This window comes from Rhodamnia argentea, chromosome 11, assembly GCF_020921035.1.
Source record: "Rhodamnia argentea isolate NSW1041297 chromosome 11, ASM2092103v1, whole genome shotgun sequence".
Lineage (NCBI taxonomy): Eukaryota > Viridiplantae > Streptophyta > Magnoliopsida > Myrtales > Myrtaceae > Rhodamnia > Rhodamnia argentea.
This window is the reverse complement of record NC_063160.1, coordinates 6688189-6698640: the sequence shown is the minus strand read 5'-3', so window position 1 is coordinate 6698640 and position 10452 is coordinate 6688189. Positions and strand designations below refer to the sequence as shown.

The 10452-nt window shown below is 40.1% G+C and overlaps 2 protein-coding genes across 5 annotated transcripts; one reads left to right on the top strand and one right to left on the bottom strand.

Moving 5' to 3' along the window:
• The first annotated feature begins 1655 nt into the window (after window positions 1–1655).
• Window positions 1656–3679, top strand: LOC115742165. 2 transcript variants are annotated; one of them, XM_030676289.2, is made up of 3 exons: window positions 1656–1766; window positions 2597–2793; window positions 2895–3679. In XM_030676289.2, exons 2-3 carry the CDS (start codon window positions 2713–2715, stop codon window positions 3441–3443), a joined length of 630 nt encoding a protein of 209 aa, XP_030532149.1. In that variant the 5' UTR covers window positions 1656–1766; window positions 2597–2712; the 3' UTR covers window positions 3444–3679. The 2 variants fall into 2 exon arrangements, with proteins under 2 accessions (XP_030532149.1, XP_030532148.1); XM_030676288.2 differs by lacking the exon at window positions 1656–1766 and adding an exon at window positions 1793–1873.
• A 1204-nt stretch (window positions 3680–4883) lies between these two features.
• LOC115742126 (BTB/POZ domain-containing protein SR1IP1) lies at window positions 4884–8529 on the bottom strand. Of its 3 annotated transcripts, none has more exons than XM_030676242.2 (5): window positions 7996–8529; window positions 7794–7863; window positions 6857–7471; window positions 6216–6758; window positions 4884–5620 (listed from the first exon to the last, which is right to left on the bottom strand). In XM_030676242.2, the coding sequence occupies exons 1-5, from the start codon at window positions 8043–8045 to the stop codon at window positions 5093–5095; spliced, it is 1806 nt and encodes a 601-aa protein (XP_030532102.1). In that variant the 5' UTR covers window positions 8046–8529; the 3' UTR covers window positions 4884–5092. The 3 variants fall into 3 exon arrangements, with proteins under 3 accessions (XP_030532102.1, XP_030532099.1, XP_030532100.1); XM_030676239.2 differs by having other exon boundaries at window positions 8043–8527; XM_030676240.2 differs by having other exon boundaries at window positions 6216–6755; window positions 8043–8526.
• Between the last annotated feature and the right edge of the window lie 1923 nt (window positions 8530–10452).

Sequence of the window (10452 nt, the reverse complement as noted above, 5' to 3'; positions counted from 1 at the left end):
TCACCCATAAAACAAATTCTTGCATATCCAATCCTTATGCTGTTAAATTATCTCCTGTATCTTTTTTTTATAAAAAAAAATATATGTATCTGTACACAATGTGTATGCATGGTAGATTCGAGATTTCAAAAAATGAAAAATCTATTCTAGCGGGCAAGATCCAAATAGAACCTAAAATCTGTAAAGAACTCGAAACCACTCGCCCTTAATTCACAATATATCCTTTCAAAGAAAGATTGTACTAAAGTTCATCACTTCATTGTACATCTCTTTATTTTTTTAACTATTAATTTGTGGGTCCACTCAATTTCTTGAAATTCCTGTGGAAATGAAGAATCATTATTATTAATTTTTTTTTATTTTTTATTTTTTTGTGAACACCTCTCTTCGCACGGTCAAGTTTCACATGGTCAATTAAGGGATGCAATTATTGTGCCGGTTCTGTTTCCATGAGTGGTGATGAGGAATCCACTCCCCCATATGACCCTACAACTGTACAGATGATATCTGATTCTTGTTTCCCTAGACTTTCCCTCTTCTTTGTTCTTTATTTTATTTTATATTATTGTGATTATTATCCGATTTGTATCTCTTTTGGGACAAGCAGTTTTTGAACAAAAAAAAAAAAAAAGAGTTCATTTACAAGTTGTGTTGGTAGCATTTTTCTCTGCTTTTAAAAGTTATTAAAATTAAAAAATATATATAAAATACTTATGTCTATTTTAAAAGTTTAATTCGACGGATGGAAAAAAGAACCGTCATTGCTTAACTATCTCAAAGCTCCCTTGCTTGCGGATGTTGACATTAGTTAACTTTCGCCTATATACACGTCGCCAATTTCTCGCAAAAACCTGTCTAATTAAATGAAAATGTAATCAGCATGGATATAATCTAACACCCTTTATTTCGGAGTTACCCCTATACTATATTCCAAGGGGTGCAACTCAAATGGGCGGTCAAGATCCACTGGTCGGCTGGCCAGGAGATGCCATGAATGCCTCACCTATATTAGATGAGCACATCTCATCATTAATCTATGACACAAACTTAACAGACAAGTATTAAAGATATATGAGACAACTCGTACTTGATCATAAACCTGCTGGGTGCATGTGATTCATTTTCCTTTCTTTTTGGGCAGGCCTTTGTTCATCTTGATGATTGTCTTGAGCTATGGAGAGAGGCTTTTGGATCCTTTATCAATTATAAAAGAATGCAAACCCAACAATCTTAAGCAATTCCACATAAACAATAGCATGGGATCAGTTCTTTTATTCCAAGATATCTGATTAAAAAATGGGTGCATTGCTGGATTTGTCTGAGGGGGCATCTCCTTCACTAACCATGGATGTGATTGGCTGAGGGCACTGGGATTTGTTTGGCATGCCTGTGGACTTGAATATGCATCTAATCATCAAAGGCTTTTTGGGTTCTGTGAAACTTTGAGGGACAATCTCAAATTCTTCTGTAGCTTGCATTATCATTATCCCCATTATTTTAGTACATGTTTCTGTATCTTGCTTTGGCATGATCATGTACTTATAGGGACAATGTCATGGGAGGGTAAAGTCTCTCTTTTTCTCTTTGTGAGGGGGGGGGGGAAAAGTAAGCTTTGGCTGAAGAAGAAAGGGTTGAGACTAACTGCTATAGGAGAGAAACTTTTGAAGTGTTGGCTTTTTCTCTTAAAGAGAGATCACACAGTCATCATTCTCTGTTTCAGGCCAAACAGAAAGTTCCTTCTTCATCCGCTCACCAAGCTCTTTCAGGTCAGATGATATATCTTACCCCTTCTCTTCTTTCTTCTTCTTGAGTCTTCTTCGTTATGAATTTACCAAGATATTCACCACCTTGATCACCTCTATTTAGAACATCGGTCTGCGACGATAGATGGCGTGTTCTTTTATTTTCTCCGTATTTTTATTCTTTTTTACTGCTTTTTTCTTGTTTGCTTTGGTATGTATTTGGGATCAGCTAGAGATGCTTCAAGTACATAGAAACTAATTTTTCTTGGAGCCCCGTAGCTCTGATTTCGGGTTTCGATCATAATCACATGGGAAAAGTTAAGTCTTCATGGTGGTAATTGTTCTTCTTGTCTCACAAAGATTACCAAGAGTCCATGCAAGATGTTTGAGAGAAGAACTGTGTGAAGTTAGACAGCAGAAATTGCAGGAACTAATTACTTCATATTTTCCTGTTTTTAATCTTTTTCTTTGGTGCTATCAGATTCTCTAGTACACTGTACATTAGTTTCCCCAACCTCAGCCTTCTGAAATGAGCAACCCAGCATGAATTGCCCAAGATACTTGGGATCTAAGGAATTAAAATGGACTATGTTAAATGCTAAAACAAGTATGCAATTATTGTCCGATGGAAAATGTCAACCTGTCATATGTCTTGCTAGATATTTGTGTTAGAACCAAAAAAAAAAAAAAAAAAAGGCCAAGGAAAGAGACATATTATCCTTGAAGCAGTTTATATTAACACCCATTATTAGGGTACCATTGAAAGAAACATTTTATAGCTCTTATCACTCTCCCTCTCCAGTCCAAATTACCTACTTCTTTCTCATCTTTTGTGATTTTTGTTTTTCAACCAGAGAGAAGTGAAAGATTCAAGACCCAAATTCGAGCGCAATTGGTCAGGGAAGAAGTGCTCGACGGCGAATTGTTGTTGCGAATTTCGACTAGCTTGGAACCTCCATTAAAGCTTCAAATGGAGAAGCTTCTGAGGCCATATGATAAAGAACACATGAAGTTGGCAATGTTAAAGCATGAAGAGACATTCAGAGAGCAGGTATACTTCTTCTTCATCCTCCCCAGCTTGCAAGTTGCAAAATTCCTCATTGGCTCTAATCAACTCTCTGAATTTTTCCTAACTTTGGATTAAAATCGCAGGTTTATGAACTTCATCGTCTGTACCGAATCCAGAAGGCATTGATGAAGAACTCTAAGAGCCGCAGCTGCAGCATCCATGGGGAAGGACTAAACCTAGAGAAATCGAATTACATTAATAGTCACAATTCTAATCCACTACCAAGCTCAAAGATGAGCGTCAACTTTGAACGGCTGGCCGGTATATACAACAATGCGGAACCGGAGGGATTGGTCAGAGCTAATTTGGAGATTTTAGACGAGAGCGAGATTGAGCTGACATTAGGCCCGGCAAGCTTCAAGAACAGGAGGAGTAAGAAAACGGATGCGGCGTTGACTTCCGATTCCAGTCCAACCTTTTCTTCTTCCTCCTCGAGATCGTCGAGCCACAATGGGTCACAGTCCGGCACACATCAGTTGAGTCCTCCTGTTCAGATGCCTTATGCCAACAAAGCTTCTGAAAATCGCGGGAAAGGCGGAACCAGCGACGGAGTCGAAGAGGGCTTGATTAGAAAGAGAGTCCTAAAACAGCCCCCTTGGCTTTTCCAGGTCTTGAGTTTGAACTCTAGTTAAGAGAAGTTAGAATGATTCTGGGATTTCTCCAGCGAACTGTTTCCAGTAGACTAATTTGGCCTCTGATTGATAATTTGACGTGCGGATCTTTTGCCTTTTTCATTTCTTTCCTTTCCCACCTCTATTTCTAGTCTAGTGGGTGGGATTCTTGTTGTAAAAAATTGCTCCTTTCTTTGGCTTGCAGAAAACCCGTGAAGATTTCAGAAAATAGTTAACATCAGTTTAGCTTTGTCCAAGATATCTGTCCAATATCAGAACATAATCACAGATCATATGACTGTTTTTTTTTTTTTTTTTGGGTTTCTTTTTATCATCAATGTTTTGCCAAAACTAACAAGGAGGATGCCGGTTTAAACAGACAAAAGAGTCCATTTCTACCTACTATAATATCTAGCATTCTGGTCCCACTATGGAAGACAGGAGTCAAGTAACATAACTATCTTATCTGTATCCTCGATGACTTGATTCTTTCATGGTATCATAGCTTTGTTTGCTCTGTGTTTGGGCTTATAATGCTCCAACTAGTATGTATTCAAGAAAATACATGTACAGCTAGAGCCAAGAATTTTACTAGAAGAAGAAGAACATGGTGCAGGGACAAGCAGTGTTAGATATCAGAATTGCTGGGAAAAGATACATACGATCGACAAAATAGTCGCCCATCCAGTCTTTCGGATGGTTTGGCAATTGGTCTTCGTCCATGGGCAAGGCTAGCAAAGTTCACCTACAAAACATCTGGAAAGGATCTCCAAAACCTCACATGCTCTTCATCTGAAGGTAAAAGTGACAAGAACAACTGTCAAAACACTAATAAGGATACCCACCAAACAAATAGACATCAACCCCTCGCAGCCTTCGCCCTTGACTGATATAAGAGAGTGTTGCGTGTTGGTCTGGACTTGTACAAGTATTCAAACGAATCCATGGAAACAAATTTGATGTTGTGTTCTTTCTATGATAGGGAATTTGTAATCCCAGAAAACTCGCAATTCTTGATGAGCATCAAACTAGAAAAACTCCGGCAGCTGTATGTATGTGTGTGTTTGTGTTTAACAGATAACTGAACCTCTTCCAATTGCATCAAGAGAAATGGCTACAACAGCCAGCGTCCACACTGAAGGTAATATAGTAGCAATAGCATTGACCTCGAAAGTTGTATAGCTTCTTTTAAGGAAAAGGTAAAGAAGTTCAGCAGATTTCGAAAAGCATTTTGGTTCCTGTTACTTTTGGAAGGACAATTGCAGAGTAAGTCTGGACATTGGATGTTGCAATGTCAGCATCAGAATCAGTTGTCTCACTTTCTTCCCTTTTTAAACAATTGTTGTTGTATTCTGTGTATCCACTGTGGAAACTGTCGTGAGATAATCTTACTTGCCCAGAAACTCTCATGAAAGAGATGACTTGGCAATACGGACTCTTAGAGGGACACCGATGAATTCGTTCCGGCAATACTATTTTCACCATTCAACTGTCGCAATTTATCATATGATAAGAATATTTACAACACACAATGAAGAGAAAAAACGAAAAAAGAAAGATTGAAACAAACTGACAGGAACTTCTAGATATCCTTGCCATCCTCATAAAGCTAAATAGGAACAGCTATTCACTTCTCCAAGAATCAAACAGCTTCAAGGCATACCAACTGCTCATGATATCGAATGCCGCCGGTCCTTGCTTGGCTTCATTTTACCTTTAGCATTGGGAGGGGCGATCCCAAACGGATAAAGCCGACCCAGTTTTTTCGACATTGAGTTTATAAATGATTTCCGAGGCAAAGGAGGCTTGTCGGCAGATGACGGCGTGCTCCCTGCAGAACTTCCTCCTGCTGATTTTAGCGTTGACTTTTCAATCTCTCTCAACCTCATCTTCATTTTGACTAGCTCTATTTTCAGATCCTCATTCTCTCTTTTTAAGCGAGAGAGATCGTCTGAGACAGGGTGGATGTCGGTGGAGTACACATTTAATTTGCGTGGAGCAGCAGGGGATTCACCCCCAAGGCTTCCATTCATGGTATCTCGCATGCGCTGTTGCTCGTAATACAGGACTTGGACCACGGTCTGAACAGGAAGCCGGTCATTCTGAGCGGCATGAGCACAGGCTTCTCGTGATAGCTTCTGGCAATCCATCAAGCTGCAGACTTTCTTCCTTTCCAGTTCACTGAGAGAAGGATGAGCCTATGAAATGGGAAGAAACCTTATTGAGAAAAGAAAACACCACTTGTCATGATGCACAAAATGAACAAGAGAAAATACTTTCGCAAATAACGAAACAGAAATTGACCCATTTTTCATAATGCATATATGAGCAAAAGCCTCTTCAAAAGTTGGTGCAACGGACAAATTATGATGTTTCTGCCAATTTAGTTGGTTTAGTTACGATACTTCCCATTGTAGATCATATCAGATTCTTGATTTTTCCTCAGTAAAAATGTTGCTGCTTGAAACTGTACATTTCTTTATGGCTTCTAAAAGATATGAAAGTTACAACTTCATTAGGAAAACACCTTCTTCTGAGTGAAAATAGGATATTAACCACGATAACTGAATCTCCTGAAAGATACCTAAACACCATAAATAAAGGAAGTCCCACATCAGCAGCACATGGCTGCAAGATTCCTCGGTTTATTCGCTTGAAGCAAATGCAAACACATAGAGATGTGTATACCATCCATTGAAGCATCAACTTGATTTGGATATTTACCGAGGATAGCGAGGAAAACCATCAAATAACTAGACAGAAGAAGAGAGAAAAACAGACGACAAAACAAACCTTGAGGTAGATGTCAATGGCTCGATACATTCCGTCTTCTGTCAACCTCGCTTGTTCTGGAACTAACTCAGCAAGGTTAATGAACCTTGAGACAGACAAATTCCGATCTGATGCTATCTCTGCAAGGTAGTTCTCCATGAGCTTCCCAACCCGCTCGGTATCACTAGGAGGAGGAGGAGAAACATACTCTTCATCCGCATTAAATCCGAAACGTCTCCCATCCATTTCATACTCTAAGTAGTTCGTCATGATCCGCTGCACAGTATCGACATCAAACAATGTATCCCCCGTAAAAGAATAAGGTATCAACAGATCATCCAAAACAGCTTGCGGTAATTGCAAGCCCATCCTCTTCTCCAAGTCCAGGCGGCAAGCCACTGTGGTCTCGAGATACATAGCTGCACGAAGAAGCATAGAGAGGAAGCTCACCGACATAGTATTCTTCTCCCTCGGAAGAAGACCTACTATTGTTTCTAAAATGACCCGCTTCTTGTGCTCTTGCTCTGGCTCAATTTTCTTTCTTCCCTTCCCAAATATGTCCTGCTTTAGAAACAAAAGATCAGCTTCTGAAATACAGAAACTGTCCTGCATTAGAGAAAACTTCTTATCTTGAGAATTCAGTGTATTTGCTATGAACTTACCAAACCTCTCAGAGATTTTTGTGCGTAAAGCATAAGAATTGGACCGAGTGCATATTGCTTATAACCTCTGGCTGTCATCGCAATGAGAACCCTCTGAAAGATGTCGATTCTAAGGATAGTCAGGTCTTCAGCCCACCATTCCGCAAAGGGGCTCTTATGATGCGACGCCATAGAAGAAATTATAGCATTACCGTCCTCGTTCCCAGCAGTCATGGAGAACTGGCTCTCCTTGCAGGCTAAGAATGCTATTGCATCGATGCATCGGCTGACCAATTTCATTTTCTCTGCAATTGGAAAAAGGCTTTCTGTCCGGTGCAAAACAGTGATGGCTCCTGCAAGGCTCTTCAATGCCACTTCCTTCAAGTAGGCCTCGGTTCTTCCCACCAGGTTGCCTACTGCATAGTCCTCAGTCATCTCAAGATACTCGGCTGCGCATCGGAGCGTCGCGATGTTCTCGGTACTGATCTCAAAATTAATCCCATAACAGAATTTGGCGGCAAGCTCAAATGCTTCTGCCCCGCCAGGAACGTCAACTAGTTCTATATCAGAAAGATCGGCTTCACTCGATTCTGATACAAGCTTCCTTATGTACCCGCATTTGGAGACTAATGGGAACTGCAGTTATAGTTAAAGTTAAAAAGGAGCACGATTTGGATTTAAAATCTCCTTTAAAAGCATGAATTAGTTTATCAATTCGAAATCTACCCTAGACCAACATGATTGTAAGCTCGGCTAAGGTGGCCATCTCAGATAATGGATGAAAAGTACATTCACATGTATCTAATAGAGCTCCAGTTGATTCTGCTTTTTCCTTTCTGATGGGCATCCACCATCATGAATCATTTGCAAGGTAATTGGGACTCAACTGAGAGGAAAGGGACTTCCACACACACACACAAAAACACATACAGAGAGAGAGAGAGAGAGAGAGAGAGGCCTTATGAAGTGCAAAGGGAGTTCCTGCGGCATGAACGGTGACATCACTGGGGATCTCCTGGGAAAAAATCCTGCAAAATTGAGCTTCATCAACACCAGCTTTCGCCATTTTTTCCCTCTACAATTGTTAGTTCTCTTTCCAAAAAAGAAGAAAAAGAAAGTATTCACTTTTAAACCATGACAACAAAGGCATTCAAGAGTACAAGTGTGTTGATTGAAGCATTTGGAAGAACAGGTGAAGTGCAAAAACCATTCGCTGGTTCTTTCCATGGCAGTGGAAAGAAGCTCCTTCTTCTTGGAATTCATGCTGCCAACACCTCTCTCGTCATCAAGATCCACCATGTCATGCAGATTGCAGAGTCCTTATCATGATCTTCCCCCCCATTAGATCGAACATGGTGATGGCAGCCATGCACACACTCTCACACACCCCCCACACGTAATAATGGAAGTGGGAGCTCGGACCAAACGCTCAGAAAAGTTCCACCATTTATCTCAGACTTCTTGCGACCAATCATCGAAGTTGTGAAATAGCCATTTTAGAATTTTTCAGGAGATGGGTGTCGCGTAAAGAGAAAAGACATTTCTGGGTAATAAGTAAAATGCGGAAGAGAGAGTGTGCCAGAGAATGTGCGGGGTTGGAGCTCGAGTGTGTGGTGTGGGGTGAGCCTTGAGAGTTTTGTTTTGTATTTAGAAGATGATAATGATGGTGATGATGATGAGATTCTCCCTATATCTATCTCATGTTCACAGGGGGGCAGGGGAGTAAGTCCCCACGTGCGAATTATTGGTGTCCACAAAAGTACACATCTTAAATCCCTCGGAGAGTCGTGTTATGGCAACTCTTCTGCTAACGGTGAGACTTCATTAGATATCAATCCTACGCGTATGTACATAATTCAGTCATTAAATTTTTAATTTTATGATCAATTTTCACTAAAAGCCCCTCATGTGATAGTGTGCCGTGTAGAACAGCAGATGATGACTAGACGACTATGTTCATGATGAAAATTAATCGGAATGATTATATTAGAATTCAATGCAAAAGTATAGTACTAAATTAGCAAAATATATATAATTAAATAAACATTCGTATAATGAGTTTATGAAAAAATATCAAATAAAGATCCGAAGTGCTCTTATTGTCTCTAATAAGGGCACGAGTTCGAAAAAGGGCCTGACTAAAGAACATTTTTGTCATTTCACTTTTTAAATTTTTTTCTATTTTTTCTGTCTGCCCTTCCCCTCCCCTAGCCATCGTCGGGCCACCAGCGGAGGTTGCCGGCATCGGGTAAGGGTCGCCTGCCCAGCCCATGCGAGGCCATCCGAGCTTCCACAACACTGCCCTCTCCATCCATTTGATTCATCGTCAAACTTGAAACGATCCTTCAACATGGGAAGCACCCATTTTGTTTCTTTGCTGCACCGAGTACATGGATTTCTTCACAGGTATATCATGCTTTTCCATGTAGTTTTCTTCATTGAGCCGACGTCAGGGGAGGGTCACCCTCTCCTGGACTGCGCGGGCGACCCTTGCCTTATGCCGGTGACCGACGCCAGTGGCCAAGGCGATGGCCGGGGGGGGGAGACAGAAAAAAGAAAAAGATAATTTTTTTTTTTTTATATAATTATTCCACCTATCATTCCCACCACTTCCAAGCCGGGGGGGAAGAGACAGAAAAAAGAAAAAGATAATTTTTTTTTTTTTTTTTGCATAATTATTCCACCTATCATTCCCACCACTTCCAAGCTCAACATCTCCCCCATCCCTTCCTGGAGGTGCAACTCGACAAGCAGCTCGCTCTTTAGCAGTTATGAGGCGGGGTTGACCCATGCCACGTCGAGCTACGACACAGTGGACGTGCCCGATTTCTTCGCCGTCGATCGAGGTCGAGAGAGTGTCCTAGACAAAGATTTATGTAGACAATTTAGTCTATTGCAATTGCATTAATTTATTCTCACACTTTCTTTTTTTTTGCCAAACGAGTCTCAAACCTTTTTGTGTTTTTGCCAATTGAGTCCATACGATCAATTTTGATCAAAAATCGCCGACTTGGACGTCGGCCATCCTACGTGCACTACCATTGTGATGTAGATAATTTTTAATTATATTTTAATATATTTTTTATTTATTCTTTTCTTTCTTTTTCTTTTTTTTTCTTCCCTTCTTCCTCTAGTAGGTCGCTAGACCTTGCTTAGAAAGAAAAAAAAAAGAAAAAATAATTGAAAAATTGATCAAATTGACTGAATTGACATAAATGCAAAAGGTATATTACTCATTTGGCAAAAAAAAAAAAAAATTAGGACTGAATTGATATAATTGCAATAGATTTATGAATTTTTTGGTAATTCTTTCGAACTTTTAAAAAGATAAAAAAAATCAATAGCGACATTATGATCACTTCGTACCACCAACCCTTGGGGCAGTCCGCAAGCAGAATTATCTCTTCCTTTGCTGTTGGTTCCTTATTTTGGATAAGGAGGTGGCAATTTTAAGGTCCTAGGCAATAAATTCATTGTCCCGGGAAATCAGTGATAGCAATTGTTGAGTACACATCAAAGGATTACATGTCTGTTGACATCAAGGCACCCCAAACAGTCCAATGTAGACAGATCATCATCGTTTTTGCCCAAACTTTCCATCTACTACTCTGAAATGA

What these genes read in the sequence shown, in the direction of transcription:
- LOC115742165 (XM_030676289.2), top strand. Translation starts at nt 2,713, where the DNA reads ATGGAGAAGCTTCTGAGGCCATATGATAAAGAACACATGAAGTTGGCA. An exon ending in AAGAGACATTCAGAGAGCAG is followed by an intron (nt 2,794 to 2,894) that starts GTATACTTCTTC and finishes TTAAAATCGCAG; the next exon opens with GTTTATGAACTTCATCGTCT.
- LOC115742126 (XM_030676239.2), bottom strand. Translation starts at nt 8,134, where the DNA reads ATGGTGGATCTTGATGACGAGAGAGGTGTTGGCAGCATGAATTCCAAG. An exon ending in AAAAATCTCTGAGAGGTTTG is followed by an intron (nt 6,759 to 6,856) that starts GTAAGTTCATAG and finishes TTGTTTCTAAAG; the next exon opens with CAGGACATATTTGGGAAGGG. An exon ending in CCATTGACATCTACCTCAAG is followed by an intron (nt 5,621 to 6,215) that starts GTTTGTTTTGTC and finishes CCCATTTCATAG; the next exon opens with GCTCATCCTTCTCTCAGTGA.